Raw genomic sequence first — 17,590 nt, 5'->3', positions numbered from 1 at the left:
GGGTACATTGGAGTACAAGAAATTCCTCATTCATGATTAATCAAGGGGATTTTTAGAAATCACAATGTCATCAACACTTCTTTTTAAAAATATATATATATATATCAATCAGAAAGCAGCGAATAAATTCACTCTTCCTAAAAAAATATCAAGAATATTGCAATGACCAAACATTTGAAATTACAATTGAAGCTTGCAAAGACACCCGCACCCCCTTAAAAAAAAATTAAAAAAATTAACTCTCTATATTTACAAACTCAAAATAATCTCAAAGAGAAAATAGAATAAAAAAGTACCCACGCTGTGGCCTAGCAATTAATGAGGTTGGTTGAAACCACGAGAGATTACGGTCCGGATCTTAGCAGAAACATAGAAAAATTATCAATCATTGATATTGGTGGAAGGCGATAAATACTTAGTAGTACTTGCAATCCCAACAAATTGCAATCGATCATATGAATCTTCTCTAGTCCGGCTTGGCCCGCTCGAACCCGCAGCTTCCGCCTTGATAGGGCGGTGCTCTAACCAATTGAACTACAATCCCAGGAAAATTAGGTGTACAGCCCGCTTCCGATCGTCGCTCTGCTGCGTCTGGTCCGTCCTCTAGGTATCTTTGGAAGGCAGGGAGTGTCACAACGTACACGCTTCCCTTTACTCCATAAGGCCTTCTCATCAATTGCAGGGTTTGGTGGCCCGAAATTGTCCATCATCGACATCATAAAAGAGTAGAATAAAAAAAATGGAATTAATGGGAGGAAAAAGAGAGAAGGGGAGAACAATTTATACCGGACAAAAGAGTCCAAGTACACAAAAGCTAGCTCGAACATCATCAATAATATATACGCCTCAATTGATTATATGATTCTGTACTAGCTCGAACTTGACGGTTATTATAATTTTTTGTTTCAAGAAGAATACAAGACTAGACGTCTAGAACAAAGTGTACATTGATATTTTCTCTTGATAATGAAGCAAAGAGGAAGAAAACAGAATTTTGAACGACTCTCAACATCAACAGCTTGAACTTTGCCACCACAAGAAGGACAAGCTCCTGATGCTGCTTTTCTTCCAAGCTCTTTCTCTTCTGAATCACAAACATATATTATCAAACACATTTTCTTTCTCACTATGTTTGTTGGGGGAAGGGAGTATTTGTATTTATTTATGTTTCCCTCAAATTATATATGTTGATGTGATTGGCAAGTGTACTTATATAGATGTGGTATCAAGGATTTTTACTGGCTGTAATCATCTTTTCTTTTTTGGTTCTACTCCATTCGACTTTAAAGAATTATTGAAAACAATTCTAAACTTAATGCAAATTTTTAGTTTTGTCTTCGAATTATTGACCGTCTTAATAATACTGTTCTACTTAATTGACTAAGCTTAGATACACTCCTGATCTACCACATGACATAACAAGTGAACTCGTGTAGGAGCATCATTCTCGTAATAAAAATCGAGAGAAGTGTTGAAAACATCCCTAAATTTGATGAAAATTTAGGAGTGTATTTCACTCATATTGCAAGTTGAGGTGTATTTAAGTTCAAGTTATCAAGTAAACAAGTAAATGGATGTTTTAAGGTTCTCAATAGTTTGAAAATGTAACTAATCATTTACGCCGAATTTAAGAATATTTTCAAACATTTTTCTCATTTAATTTATATGGTGTAATTTTATTAGATATTGATGGTGTTCATCAATGTTGGAGACAAGACTTCGGGTAAGGGGGTTTGAAAAAATGCTGACCAATGAGTTGTTCGATCAGATATGAGGGAACTTAGTGCCTGATTGGATGAATTTATTTTAAGTAACTTATAAGTTGAAAATTACTTATAAGTTTTAAAAAAAAATAGGTTCAACCCAACTTATTTGTTTTGATTTATAAGCTATTTTCAATTTATAAACTGCTTAAAATAAATCTATCCAAACCAGGAGATGTTCATTTTAGACACCTCAAGTAAGGTCCTGATGTGTCATTTTGACACTTTTTAAACAGCTGGCACCTCACGTGTTTTCTACTTACCTGAGGCGCATAGAAACTATTTTTTCATCTGATGTGGCATCAAACAAGGCCTATAACGGTCATATCTCTCTTATCTATATATTTATGCCCCTTCTTCTTCATTTTTATCCTAATTTTTTAGCTTGTTTCTCTGATTTGGAAAAAGAAAAAGGCAAAAATCAGTTCTCTCTTCTTCTTTGTTTTTCTCTCTTTCATGTCACTGTTCTCCTACACTTCCATGTTGAGCTTCTCCAACTCTTCCATGGCCTCTTTGAATGAATGTTTATATTGTAAATGTGGTAATGAAGCACTATTAAAGACTTCTTGGACCCAACTAAATCCAAGTCGTAGATTTTTTACTTGTAAACTTTCAAAGGTAAAGTAATTTTTTATGTTAATATTTTTACTCATATATTGCAACTTTTATTCAATGTGAGTCTTAAAGCTCCATTTATTTCTGGTAAGTACAACAAAAGAGGAATAAGTATTTTCTGTTAATTATGGGTTTCTAATTTTTTTCTGATTGATTTTACAGAAAATAGGTGGCTGTGATTTTTTTTATTGGTATGAAGATCGACACCCTCCTCAAGCAAATAAGGTGATCTGGGGTTTGTTGAAGAAAGTCAAGACTTTTGATGAAAAAATAAATCGATCAAGAAATATATTTATTGTTGGTGTGATTGCTACTGGGTTGGTAATGTTTGGAATATGGAGATTGAAGCCTAATTATTTAAATGTGTTGTGTTATTGATGTAAAGTTGTCTATGTTTTGGATAGGTGGTGTAGTAGTATTATTTTGATGTTGTTGTTGCTGTAAAGTTGTTGTGAAGAAATAATCTTCATGTTGTTGTTGTTGTTGTAAAGTTGTTGTGAAGAAATAATCTTCATGTTGTTGTTGTTGCTGTAAAGTTGCTGTGAAGAAATAATCTTCATGTTGTTGTTGTTGCTGTAAATTTCTAGCTAGGCCACATTTGTATGTATTTTGATGTTATTATTGTATACAATTCACAATTCATAATTCACATCTTGTTGAAGTGAATACATATTTCACTTATTAAAAGTTCAAAATCCTACAATGTAACTCAAAAATAGTGGACTGATTAATACCAAAAATATTATGTGACATGACAATTTCACAATGTAACTCAAAAACATAATTCACAATGAACTCAAAGTTAGCATTATGCTAAATACCACGATCAGTGGACTGGTTTAACAAGGTTACAATCCTCAAAAGTGATTACGTTACACTTTATGTTAAGCTGTTAAGCTGTTAAGCTGTTAAGCAATCCGCAAAAAGTATTCAAAACTTCAAGCTACTGTTACTTCTTTTTGTTTGCCATTTGCTGCAACTGGTTAGTAGTGATTGCATCTCTATTTTTCCATCTCAAGCCTCTAGGCTTAAAACCAAGGTCTATGCCTGTTGAACTTACATCCTTAAAGTTTGAACCTGTTGGCAGAATTCTTTGACTTGAAGTCCCTGACTGTTTTTACAGAAAAAGAGAAACCAAAATTAGTAAGTAAGCTGCATGCACTACTGAAGATTTGTATGTAACCAAAGGAGAAAACAACATACATTGAGTATTTGGGTTCCATTTGAACTTATGAATATGACAAATCCAACATTACTTGATCCACCATATGATGTCTTCTTTGTCCCCCCTCTTGCAGAGTCTTCTCTAGTTGCTGCAACTCCTCTTTTTTGTCCAACAGTCTCTTTTCTCCTTCGAGGTAGTTGACTTGTTATTCCTCTTGTAAAAGAAATACTTGTATCCACATATGATGGTGGTTGGCTTGAGCTTGTATCATTCACCCTCTTAACTCTACTTGTATCAGCACAAACTGTTGTTGAAGAAACATGCTTGCTTGATGTTGTTGATGCAGGTTGGCTGAATGTTGTTGGTTAAGGTTGACTGAAGTTTTTTGATTCAGGTTGGAAACTTCTTTGTGAGCTTTGACCAGTTTGTGAATTATGGGTAGCTGCTTTTGAACTTTGATCAGCAACCTGAATATTTAACCATAAAATATATGTTCATTAAAAATTCAACAAGTGATTAAAAAAGACATAAGCAAGTATAACTTATGTTACCTTGCAATATCTCTTGTTATGACCTTGTTGTTTACACATGGAACAAGTCTGTTTCACCCCTTGTTTGGATATTTTTTCATACTTCTTTCTTGGTTCAACTTTGCCCTTTCTTCTACTTCTTGCAGGTATGCCAGGCATTGATTTAGGTTCAGGAGGTTCAATCCTTGGATTGTTAGTTTCAGGCCACATCTTCATATTTGAAATTGGTTGGATGAAATGACTATAAGCCTTTAAGAAGGTATCCTTCTTATACCAATGCTCCACAAGAGGTTCAGACTCTTGTTCTATGTGGCATAAAGAAGCAATAACATGTTGGCATGAAATGCCTCTCAGTTGCCAAGTTCTACAACTACAAACTCTATCAGCCAAATTAACTATATGCCTATACTCCCCTTCTCTAATCTCAAATCCAACATCAGCATTCCAAAGCACCTTGCATGTCCTAGACCAAGAAACTTCAACTATGCTTAGTTTTCCTTTCTACAACTGTCCAGGCTATAGAAAACATCTGATTGTTTTCATTCTTGCCAACTGCTACTAGAAGTTCACTCTTGCAAACACCCTTTAAGAAACATCCATCAAATCCTATTATTCTTCTACATCCTTCCTTCCACCCCCTTTTTAATGCATCCAAGCACACATAGAAGTATACAAACAAATTCTTTCCTGGTGCAGTTTCTCTATCCATTCTTAAAAAAATAGAACTATCAGGATTGTTCTATTTTATAACCTCAGCATAATCATATAATCTTGTAAATTCCATATTCCAGTCACCCATGGATTCTCTAAGAATCATTAGCTTTGCCTTGTAACAGATGGTCCTACCCACATACAATCCTAACTTCTCCCTGCACAATTCTTGTATTTTCCAAATCTTTATGGATGATTGTTAGTTATTTCATCCCTGAATTTATTACTTGTACACATTTTATTCTTATTTGATGGAGAACACTTATGTATAAGATGATAGTTCTTGATCAAAAAGTTACCAGAATCTCTATCAGTTGCACCATAACATAACCATTTGCATTTTTCTTTGAATTTACATTTAGCCCTCACTCTATGAATTTCATTAGGCCTTAACTTAATCTGATAATTATTTTCTACTGCATAATTTGTCAAAGCCTGTCTAAATTATTTAGCATTTTCAAAAATCATTCCAACTTCAAAAATAGAGACGTCATATTCAGTATCATACCTGACATTTTTACTCTTCCTTCTTCCTGATTGATCAACACCCCTAACAGCTTCTACATCTTCCACATCTATGCTATTATCACTATCACAGTCTGAGCTATCAATATACTCTTCATCTCCTCCTAATCTGCCAACATATCTATCCTTCTTATTTCTTCCAATATCTTCAAAACCTCTATCAATACCAGCTTCACCTATTGGTATTTCTTCAGGTACTTTCTTTTTTCTCTTAAGATTAGGATTTCTTTTGTTCCTCCTTTCAGATCTAAAGGATCTCAATTCTTCATCAACATCTGAACCATCTTCATCAGGAATGACATTTATATCTGAGTCACTACTATGCAGATCTGACTCATTCACATCTAAAACATCCTCAGTCTTATTCACATCTGAAACAACCTCATTTTCCATATTTCCAACATCAATAGAGTCTGGCCATGGTAAAAGACCAGCTGGAGTTGACAATTCCTCTAACTCATCAATTTTATGGACCACATAAACATGAAATTCATCACCATCTATTAAGTCTTTCACATAGTCTAACAACTGAATATCAGAAGTAACTTGGACAAATTCATTGTTAATTTCATTTTGACAATAAAATCCCTTCACATTTGTGTACCCAAAGTCTTCAGTGTATGAAAGAAACTCGACAAGGCTAAAATAATCTTTATCAATGGCAATGGCAAATACATCTACTTCTCCTCTGTAAGTAGGGTTAGGGTCTGCGATAACATGACTCCCATGATGAAAACATGTCAATATATAGTCGTCCATATCTCAAAAAGGAAATACCCAAAAAACCCCTTACTTTATCAGTGCAATTTCCAAAAAAAAACCTAGTTACTAAATGCTAAAAGAGAGTGGACACAATCAGAACATACACCTTCTTCTTCAAGGATGAAACATGCAAACACAAGAAATAGTTGATAGAAATGTCAAAACGCCCAACAAAAATGCAATCTTCAACACTTGATTTCAACCTTTAAACCTGGAAATTGGCAACATAAACTAACATAATAGTTAGTACTAACTAAGAATTGAGTGAAAATCAAGAAAGATTGAACTTTCATACACTTACCTAGGTTTTGATCGGTGAAGAAGGAAGAGGATTTCGTTTGAACTGAAGAGACGATGGAGTGACAGTTTTGAAGATCAACTTTTGGCCATTTAATCTTAAAGTTATATGACGTGTAAAGTTGGTAGTGTTGGCAAGATTTAATTGGTCAACTAATCTATGTGGAGGAAAGTGTAATACACGCTCTAGACTCCAACTTCAGATTATTTAAAAAGTGTCAAAATGACACATCAGACCCTTACATTAGGTGTCTAAAATGAACATCTCTTGGTTTAGGTGTCTAAGTAAAAGTTGGTGCCAACTTTAAGGGGCTACCGATGGATTTGGCCTTTGAAAAAATGCTGACCAATGAGTTGTTCGATCAGATATGAGGGAACTTAGTGCCTGATTGGATGAATTTATTTTAAGTAACTTATAAGTTGAAAATTACTTATAAGTTTTTTTAAAAAAATAGGTTCAACCCAACTTATTTTTTTTGATTTATAAGCTATTTTCAATTTATAAGCTGCTTAAAATAAGTCCATCAAAACAAATCCAATTATTTATTGAGGCTTATTTTAAGTACAAAATGACTTTAAGTTGGTCAACCAAATACTCAAAAAAATGAAAACAGCTTATAAGTAACTTATAAGTCAATCTAAACGGGCTATTAAATCAAAAGAGTTTGAAAAAAAGTAAATATACTAATAGTGCTTTGAAAAAAAGTAAATATACTAATAGTATTAACAAATAAGAGAATCTATTAGATTTGAGTGAGAACTTATATATACCTTCCTAACAAGCAACCAAATAACCCTTTAGTCCCTCTCAAATCAATATTTAGGTTAGTTTTTTTCCCTCAATGCATATAAGAATTTTGTTATGTCATCGTAAAGCTAGAAATTTAAATCATGGTTACATACAAAATAAAATTGTATAGTACAAATAAATTCGATTTGTTTGAACTCGAACTTTTCCGAATAGTTTGTAGCAAATTTTGCAAGATTACATTGAATATATTGTTGTACTCAACTACACGATTATTTCATATCTTTTCCAAAATAGTTTTCTCTCTGCAATACGGTTTTAGACGTGATTTTTCTTCTTCTAAATTTGGTCTTTCTCATTCAATCAACTTTTTAACCCACAATTTCATCTTCTTCAACCCACTCTTTTCACCATTATTATTGTTGTTGCCCGTTTTTTGTCTAGTAACAGTGTTTTAAAATCTATATTAATGTTATAGTGTATTTGTGTTTAATTGAGTTCCATTTTTTGTGTGAAAATATGAGTAAAAAAATTAAAGAATAAGCACTAGGATGCGTATACGAGAGTTGTAATTGTGTATATGAAATGTGTATAAATTCTATATATATTAGTAATAGAAATCTTTTGATTATTTACATGTGTATTTAATGTGTATGGAAACTGATCTGTATCATTTTGAGATATGTGTGGTCGTTGTGTGTATGATATCTGTATACAAATTATATATATATATATTGTAGTTTTTAAATGTGTTGAAGATTGATGTGTATCGAGCCTAAATGAGTTATCTACTGTGGCGGCGCAATATAATTGGTGGCTTAAAGCGAAATTTAAATTAGAGATCTAAAATCTAAATAAAATTTATATGTATTTATTTTTAAAATGTGTTTCTCTAGCTTTTTAGATGCAAATTATTACTTGATATTTTTTTTTTATAAATACTTTCTTTAGATTTTTTTTTTTTTCAATTATTAATTTTAGGTAAGATTTTATTATTTGTTGAAAAACATCCTTTTACTGAGACAATCATTATATGAATTGTTAACATAATTTTATAAGTAATAAGTTGCAAAATTTTAGATAAAAATAAGAGTTATAACCATAGAATTAGATTCAATAAGTTGATAACTTGGTATACCTCACTTTAACATGTTGTAATATTGCTTGAAAATCTAAGAAGAAATTAAAAAAAAGAAGAGAATTTGCAATTTACTTTGTTCAATACTTTTCGGCTATTAATTCTTATTTTTGACAAAGTATTACACTATCTTATCAAAGATTTGAAGAAAGAGAATACAAAAAGTAAAATGTAAGAAGTCAAAACAACGTTTTCTTCATTTCTTTTATTTGAAAAGGAGTTAAAGAGAATCAATATAATTTTTTTAAAATTTATACTTTTTATCATAAATAATAATTTTTTTCTAAAAAAATATTAAAATATAATTTACTCTTGGTAAAAATTTGAGGCACCCCAAAATATGGGGGCCTAAGGAATATGCCTAGTTTGTTAAAGAATAGAGCCGACACTAGTTGTCTACATTATTAAAAAATAGTTATCCTAAAATACTTGTTAATTTATAAAATTAGTCGAGAATTAATTAAAATCTTTTAATTTTATCTTTACAATTAATTTTTTTCTAAAAATGTAAACAAGTTAGTAAATTTTTTTAAAAAAATTCTTAAGAGATAAATTAGTAAAATTATTTTTTTATTTATAATTTTTAAAAAGTTATATAAAAAAAAATAGATAGCTAATATGAAACGAAAAGAGTACCGGAAAAACCTCACAACCTCTTCTTTATCTGGGATCAAAAAACAAAAATGTTCACAACCAAATATATATACATTGATTTTTTCTTTTGGAAAATTGGTTAAATTGTCGGAGAGGATGGCATTTGATGTCCTATATGTTGTTTCTATTAATTATTAATTTTGTCTGTTAATTGTAGGAATACGTGCTGCAATAATATTGCAATTTCCAAATAAAATCCCGTGAACCTTCAACTGAATAAGTAAATTAATTGGTAGGTCACCTCTCTTGCCAGCTACTATACTGTTTGAGCTGTCAAAATTCATCAGAGTTTTTTATTTTGTTGTGGTTAGATAGGAGACGTTCTCATAATTTAAAGTTTACGAATTTAAAAATTTAATTTATTAAAGTTATTAGATTTAAAATTTATAATTTATATATATTAAATAATTTTATTTTTATTATAAATATATTAAGTTTTGTATTTAGAATTTTTGAGTTTTATCAAATTTTTAGTTGAAGTGCTAACTCCATGCCGGTGCTCTTTTTTTGTTTGTTAAGTACCTAGGGATGGGAAACGAGGTGGGGCAAGGCAGTTGCGGGACAAACCTGCTTAAATCCGTAGAGACTTCAGCTCGTCCCGCTCCATCCCGCATAGAATAATGTTTTATTTTCAATCCGTCCCACTCCGTTTTGCATAAATTCGCTTCGTATAATTTATTATTATTTTTATTAAATAACACTTTAAAAAAACGTGCCTATTAAATCCAAATGAAATTTTTTCCAGTTAATGCAAATGAAAATTTTCAAAAAATTATCCTAATAGCTTACTAAATCTTAGAATAGCTTACAGTAAATCTTCATAAAAAAAAATTGAAATAGCTAAATGAGCAAAATAATTTATAAAAATAGTTTATAAGAAAAATAAACATGTTAACTTGAAGAATTTAAAGCAAAGAAATAAGAAAACTTGCACTTATTTCAAAAGAGAGAGTATAATTTAAACTTAAGAATTCTATAATTTGCAATCGCTCCGCCTCCTCGCTTAAAATTTCTAAAAAGTTATTCTAACTCACTCCACCCCGCACATGGTTCAAACCTGCTTTGCCCCGCACTATCCCCCACCCCCACACACACATTGCCATCCCTATAAGTACCACAATGGACAATCTTCGTGTATAAATTATCATGAGAGTTGAGATAATTAGAACCACCATTACTACACATGCGAATATAACTGATTACGCTCCTTTTCTCTAATTTTTATATTATTTTCCATGGTGTTTGCTTTTAACGGTAACAAAAGATCGGAAAGGTCGAAACTTGGTAGCTCCACAAGCATCTGCTCGCCATGGCTTTCGGAGCACAGAAGCCGTGTCTCCAACGAGCCCCCCCCAAAACCCCCAAATCCATTTCCACTAGAATTTCCACCGCTAAAGGTTCTTACAATCTCCACCAGCTCAAATGAACATAAGTATCCAATAGGTCTCCAATTTAACTTTGTAGTTGCACTGGGCGCATCAAATGGCAGAAGCTCGAAGAAGGCAGTAAAACTCCAACATTGACCTTACAATATTATTGAAGGTAAACCTGTAGTATCCTTCTCTAAAGAGGAAAACGATCGGTTGGCCGAAACTTGCAAACTTACCATCATAGGCAAGTTTATGAGGATTAGACCTTCAATAGAAAAAATTAGAGAGGATTTCTCGAACAATATCCCTATTAAAGGGTATGTTAAGATATAAGCTTACAACATGCATCATGTATTCATAGATTTTGACCTAGAGGAAGATCACAGAAATGTTTAAGGTCGGAAATTTTTGAACATTTGTCATACTCAAATGAAATTGTTGAAATGGACGACCAATTTCAAACCTTAAGCAGAAACAACTTTGGCCCCTGTTTGGATTAATCTCCCTGATCTAAGATGACATTTTTTTGAGTAGGAAGCTCTTTGTAGACTAGTGGCTCCAATTGGTGTACCCATTATTACCGATAAATTCAGTCTTTCCAAAATAAGGCCGACCACAACGAAAATCATTGTGGAAGTGAATATAACAAGAACCATGGTATCTGAAATCCAAATAGAAGTAAAAGGTGAAGATGGAAAAACTGAGTTAATCACCCAACAAGTAGAGTATGAAAGTGTGCCAGAATATTATTTTCATCGTAAGGTTGAGAGACATAAAAATGCCAGATGCAGAATGCTACATCCGGAACTAGGAAAGATGGCTAATCAAAGTGACAATAGGAACACTGAGAAGATACAGAAAATAAGAATGGAGAAACAGAAAGATTCAACAACTTTTATACGAATATGGAGGTGGAAACTACTGAAAGTAACTAAAAGGAGGGAACCTCACAAGCTGGCCAACAAGAGGATAAATAAGGAAACAAAGATGAGGAAGGATGGAAAACATTCACAAAAGGAAAAGGAAAGAAGAAGTACTGAGAGGACACAAACTTGTTCAAAAAGATTGAAGTTGAATCAGCCTCTGAAAAGGTTCCAACAATAATAAATGTTAAGGAGAACACTGGTCATAGTGAGATTGAAAAACTTTGGGTGTTTGAGATTACCTTCATTGCTCAAAATAAAGGCAAAGAAAAAACACCAAGTAGCAAGAAAGGTAAGCACAAGATAACAACTACTCAGAAGATAATCCAAGAAACTCATGCTCAAACTTCCATGAGAGCTAAAAGAGTCAAAAAAAGACTATGAAAAATATGAATCCTCTGTATGAAAGGAGAACAAGAAGCATCAGAGGAAATGGTGAAGAAATAAAAAAATAAGGCTACCAATCAGGGAGAGAACATTGATGACAAGAGCACTCCTCCAAGTTCTGAGAAAGAATTAGAAATCACAATTGAATTAACCCAAAATACTGAATCCCATGACAATATGGATATGGGAAAAGAAATAAGCCCAGTTGATAGAGGAAAATATTTTAATCAGATGCAAATGAATGAAGGGTTCAACCAACCTCCTGATGACCCTAGTGAAAGGAAAGATAGAATGCAACAAATTCATCATACTGACATCCTAATTGATAAAGCTAATGATGATGAGTACAAACATTATGAATCAACTTCAGAGGAAGAGATGGAAGAATATCAATTTCATGATGTTTCTGAGCCCCACATAGACAAAGACATCAATAAGACTCTGGAAAACCAAAACAGGGAACAAAGCAATCTAAATTATGTGCTTATATAGGATCAAATTTCTACTTCCCTAACTAATATGATAATCACTAATGGATTACCTCTAGATAATGAGGATAAGCCTAAGGTGGTCAATCATAAGGAAGATCATATAGATATGCAGAGTTCTAATCTCCCTAATTCCAAATAATTAATACAATCTCATGGAATATTAGGAGTGTTAGAATTCTAAGTGCTTTTGAAAGGCTCAAGATTTTAAAAAATCAGTACAAAATCTCTTTTATTAGCTTGCAAGAACCTTTTGTCCAAGAAGACCAAGCAGGTTTCTTGTAATGACCTATTTTCTTCGTTAGGAATAGGCCAATGGAGAAGGATTTTGGACCAGAAAACTTTGTGTAGTAACCTCAGAAAAATTTAATCTAGGCTAAACTTGGATGAATTCTGAGTCCGGAGAAGTCTAGGGTGATCATGTGAATTATGGAAGGTCAAATCTCTAATTTGATTAGATAGGCTGATATCAAAATGATATGGAGCATTTACGTCTTTGCGGAATCGCATTCGAACGAGTAAAACTCCCAGAATTGAATTTAGCGTTAAAGATATATTTTAGTACGTCTTGGATAGAGGGTATGTTGTGAAATGGGGGCTTGGATCCCAAACTCCGAGCTTTCTATTTTTTTGCAACCCATTGGAGCAGGATTTCTCCCACCAGAGCAGGGCAGACGTAACTTAAGTTAGGAAAAAACTCCATAACGGTCTTTTTCTGTAAAAACTATTCCAAAAACTGCAGAAGGTGAACTAGGACGATTTCTATCAATTTTCCACGGATTTCCACGCTTAAGTAAAGGATTTTACTCTCTAAATTCATTCTTTAATTTCTAGCACCTAAAACTATGGTTGGTAATTATTGGGGATAGTTTGAACTGAAAACTAATTGTGGGAAATAGCCCTAGGGTAGGGGGTTAGGATCATGGGTTTGGCCTAAGGTGTAAATTGTGTTATGTTTCATGATAGTTAGGCCATTGTGTTGATCCTTTATATGTATTTAGTATTTTCTAGACCAAGAACGAAAAGAACGAACTCGAAAAGGGAAGGCTCTTACATTGTAAAGTTATTGAAGCTTGAATTTGAGGTAGGTGATGATCTAGTTTTCCGTATGTGTTTCATATACTTGAAGCTTGAATTTGAGGTAGGTGATGGTCTAGTTTTCCGTATGTGTTTCATATACTTGTTAAATTGCTTCATGATATTCATGTGTGTATATGAATATGGAAACATGCTAGATTGTGTGTGAAATGATCACTTGCTTACTTGTTTTTGTGATGAACTTATTATTGGTGATATAAATACTGTAAATACTGAATGTATTTATGATTATGGTATGCTTGGATAGGGTGTCATATTTCGACAGGTATTTGAATTAGGTGTCACATTTCGACATATTTAGATTGGGTGTCACATTTCGACATATATTTGGATTTAATGTCCTTTTTCGACACATATTTGGATCGGGTGTCACGTTCCGACACAAAGTTGATTGTTTATAGGTCCCTTGAGATGACCCTTGTGTGAAATTATAACATGTGGAAGATATTGAGTTGTGATATTGCTGAATATAGTTGAAGTTGAGATTAGTCGACTTATTTTGTATATGTATATGCCTATTATGTGGAATTTACTTATCTATGATCCGTTTACTGGCTAACCGCCTGATCCTACCAGCACACCATTATTTTTATGTACTGATACTACTCTTGTTCTGCCTTTTATTGAGTACAGGGCATATTCAGTCGATTGCGAAGAGACCTCTATTAGAAGAGTGAGCTTGTTCGAGTTCAAGGGTGAGCTGTTTGTTTCAAGCTGCTATGGACTGTTCTCTGTTCTCGTCCCTTTTTCAGGACTAATATTCCAGACACTATTTTAATACTATGACTTGGTTTTCGGAAGTGTTTCCCTTCTTATTTTGACTATTAGTTAGAGTTTTTGTATGGACAACTTTCAGTTCATAAGATATTTTCGTATTTCGTTGTTATTAAAACTATTGGCTGAGTTTATGGGAACTTACTATTATTTCTGATTTTATTCCTGCTTTCGCAAATCTTTAATTGTTATCTCTTAAGTTTGATAAGTTGGGCCGTAAAAATAGTTCTTCCACTGGAGGGTTATTGTGGGTGCCAGTCATGGTGGGTCTGGGTCGTGTAAAAGTTTGTATCAGAGCCTATTTTTGTTGATCTCATCATACCAAAATGAGTCTAATAGAGTCTTGCGGAATGATATAGAGACGTCTGTACTTTTCTTTGAGAGGCTACAGAATTTTAGAATGTTATATTGTCTTCTCTCCTTCGTGATATAATTTAATTCCAATTGGTATTTGGGGATACAAATTGGTATCTAACCTCTTTCACTCTCTTATCCACGAATGATCAATACTCACTATAACGGTGTTAGGCCTATATCTACATTAGAGCTAGAAGAAGAGACAGTCATTCGAGAGCATGACAGAGGGAGAGGTAGGAGAGGGAGGCAAGAAAAGGGCAGAAGAAGAGTAGCACCTGCTAGAGTGGAAGTTCCTATTGAGGAGGTGCTAGTAGATGAGGCCCCTCCTGCTCCTTAGAATGAGTTAGAGGAAGGGGTTGGAGAACAGGAATAGGATGCTGAGCAGGAAGAAGACACCTAGATTGGGGCTACTGGTATTCTCCCTCTGTACCCCATTCTAGTCCAGGAGATCATAGCTTTTTTGAGTGGGTTGGCTGGCACAAGAGCCATTCCCACCATGCCTGCAGCACCAGCTCCTGTTGCTAGTTCGATTGCTGCTACAGCTCCGCTAGCAGGTGAGATGGTAGGCACTGGTGCCTTTTTTAGACCATTAATGGGTCCTGTGATGACCGATACTAAGCATGACATTCTCACCAAGTTTCTCAAGCTTAAACCCCCGGTCTTCTATGGTATTGAAAATGAAGATGCCTATGAATTTATTCTTGATTATTATGAGAGATTGCACAAGTTGGGTATAGTGCATCCGCATAGAGTAAAGTTTGTGACTTTTTAGCTGCAGGGTGAGGCCAAGCAGTAGTGGAGGGCTTATGTGGAGTGTCGTTCGCCTGTGTTGCCCCCACTCAATTGGGTTCAGTTCTATGCCTTATTTCTAGAAAAGTATGCGCCCATAATTTGAGGGACAGAAAGAAGGATGAGTTTATAGACCTTGAGCACGGAGGGTTATTAGTGGCTACTTATGATGCGAAGTTTTATGCATTGTCCAGGTACACTATTCAGCTGGTCACTATAGAGAAGGAGAGGATCTAGTTGTTCGTGAAGGGGTTGAATCTCGAGTTGTAGGTACTTTCTATCCATATGACTTCGTCTGGCTGGAGTTTTAACGAAGTCACCGACTTTGTTAAGAAGATTGATAGTGTGAGGAAAGATGGCTAGCCAAAGCTTTGGCTAAGAAGCCCAAGAGTGTAGGTAACTTCCAGGGATCCTATTCAAAGGGTCATGTAGGTCGGTGGTTGTTGCTCGGCCAATTCAGTCAGCATTGCCCATTTCTACTAGCAGTTTTCCAGGTACTCCACTACAGCATCCGACCCATGAGGGTCAGGGATCATCATTCCAAAGTAGCCACCCATCCTTTGATCGCAACTATTTTAATTGTGGAGTGTCGGGCCATATACCGAGGCAGGGTCCTTACCTCCATAATACAGTTTCAGCATCCTAGTAGGCTAGAGCATTAGTCCCAACAGCTGGAGGGGGAAATGGCCAATGACGTCCATAGAGTGGGCGAGGAGGAAATCCGAGAGGCCGTAGGGGTCGAGGTAATGGTAGTACAAGTCGAGGAGGTAGCTCGTCAAGATGATCGGGCTCAGTTTTATACATGTCCAGGTAAGACTGAGGTAGAGGCGTCTGATGTAGTTATAACAAGTACTATTTTTGTCTGTGACTAGATGGCTACTATTTTGTTTGATTTGGGTTCCACTTATTCTTATGTGTCTGTAAAATATTCCTTGGATTTTTATGCACTATGTGATATATTAGATGCCCCTACTCATGTTTTTACTCCTGTTGGTGAGTCAGTCATAGTTACCCATGTGTATCGTACTTGTTCTGTTGTTTTTATAGGATACTAGAGTTGGGTTGACTTAGTGATCCTAGACATGACATATTTTGATGTGATCTTATGTATGACTTGGTTGTCCTCCTACTTTGCTATACCTAATTGTAATGCAAAAACTATGGCTCTAGAGATCCCGGGGAGGGAAAGGTTAGAGTGGAAAGGGGTGTACAAGCTTAAGCCAGCTAAGGTCATATCCTTTCTCCAGGCTAGAAAAATAGTGGGGTAGGATTGTTTGGCTTACTTGGTCCATATTCAAAATGTGTAGGTAGAGTCTCCTACTATTGAGTCTATCCAGTAGTGTGTGAATTTCTAAAATTTTTCACTTCAAACTTGCCTGGTATGCCTCCTGACCGAGATATAGATTTTTGCATTAACATAAAGTCGGGTACTCATCCAATTTCCATTTCTCCCTACCGTATGGCTCTGGATGAGTTAAGAGAGCTTAAGGCTCAGATTCAGGAGATTCTTGACAAGGGGTTCCTTCATCCAAGTGCTTCCCCTTGGGGTGCTCCGGTGTTGTTTGTCAAGAAAAAAGATGATAGTATGAGAATCTGCATTGACTACCGACAACTGAATAAAGTCACCATCAGAAATAAATACCCTTTGCCTTGTATTCATGACCTTTTTGGCCAGTTGCAAGGCGCTTAGTCTTTTCAAAGATTGTTCTCAAGTCTAGGTATCACCAGTGGAAAATTAGGCATGAGGATGTGCCTAAAACAGCTTTTATTAGTTTGATGAATGGGGTGTTCAAACCATTTCTGGATTCGTTCGTGATAGTGTTTATAGATGATATATTGGTGTATTCAAAGAGTGAACAGGAACATACAGATCATCTTCGAATTGTGTTAGGTGTTTTTGGGAGAAAAAAATTGTATGCAAAATTGTCTAAGTATGAATTCTGGATGTCTTCAATTGTCGTTTTAGGCCATGTTGTTTCAAAGGAAGGGGTAATGGCGTACCCACAAAAGATTGAGGCAGTTAAAAACTGGGCTAAGCCTAGTTCTGTGATCGAGGTTAGAAGTTTTGTGGGGCTGGCCAGTTATTATCGCCGGTTCATGAAAAACTTTGCTTCTATTGCTATTCACTTTATCAGGCTAACTAAAAAGAAGGTGCCATTCGAGAAGACTGATAAGTGTGAGAGAGCTTCCAAAAATTTAAGACTGTTTTGACCACAACACAAATCCTGACCCTACTAGTCAAAGATAAAGACTTCATTGTGTATTGTAATGCTTTACATTCCGATTTGGATATTGTGCTGATGCAGGATAAGAATTTTGTAGCATATGCTTTGCGACAATTGAAGGTGCATGAGAGGAACTACCCGACTCATGACTTGGAGTTGGCAACGGTAGTGTTTGCACTAAAAATCTAAAGATATTATTTGTATGGTGTCAAGTGTGAGATATTTACTGATCACTACAGCTTACAACATGTGTTCACTTAGAAGGACTTGA

The 17,590-nt window shown here is 34.6% G+C and overlaps 1 protein-coding gene across 1 annotated transcript; it reads right to left on the bottom strand.

Annotated features, from left to right (window-relative positions):
- Positions 1-858: 858 nt before the first annotated feature.
- Positions 859-1,149, bottom strand: LOC129892612 (uncharacterized). The gene has a single exon (XM_055968196.1). The coding sequence runs from the start codon at positions 1,113-1,115 to the stop codon at positions 906-908; it is 210 nt and encodes a 69-aa protein (XP_055824171.1). The 5' UTR covers positions 1,116-1,149; the 3' UTR covers positions 859-905.
- Between the last annotated feature and the right edge of the window lie 16,441 nt (positions 1,150-17,590).

Source organism: Solanum dulcamara, chromosome 6 (assembly GCF_947179165.1).
Source record: "Solanum dulcamara chromosome 6, daSolDulc1.2, whole genome shotgun sequence".
NCBI classification, from domain to species: Eukaryota; Viridiplantae; Streptophyta; class Magnoliopsida; order Solanales; family Solanaceae; genus Solanum; species Solanum dulcamara.
This window is presented reverse-complemented; position numbering and strand designations above follow the sequence as displayed.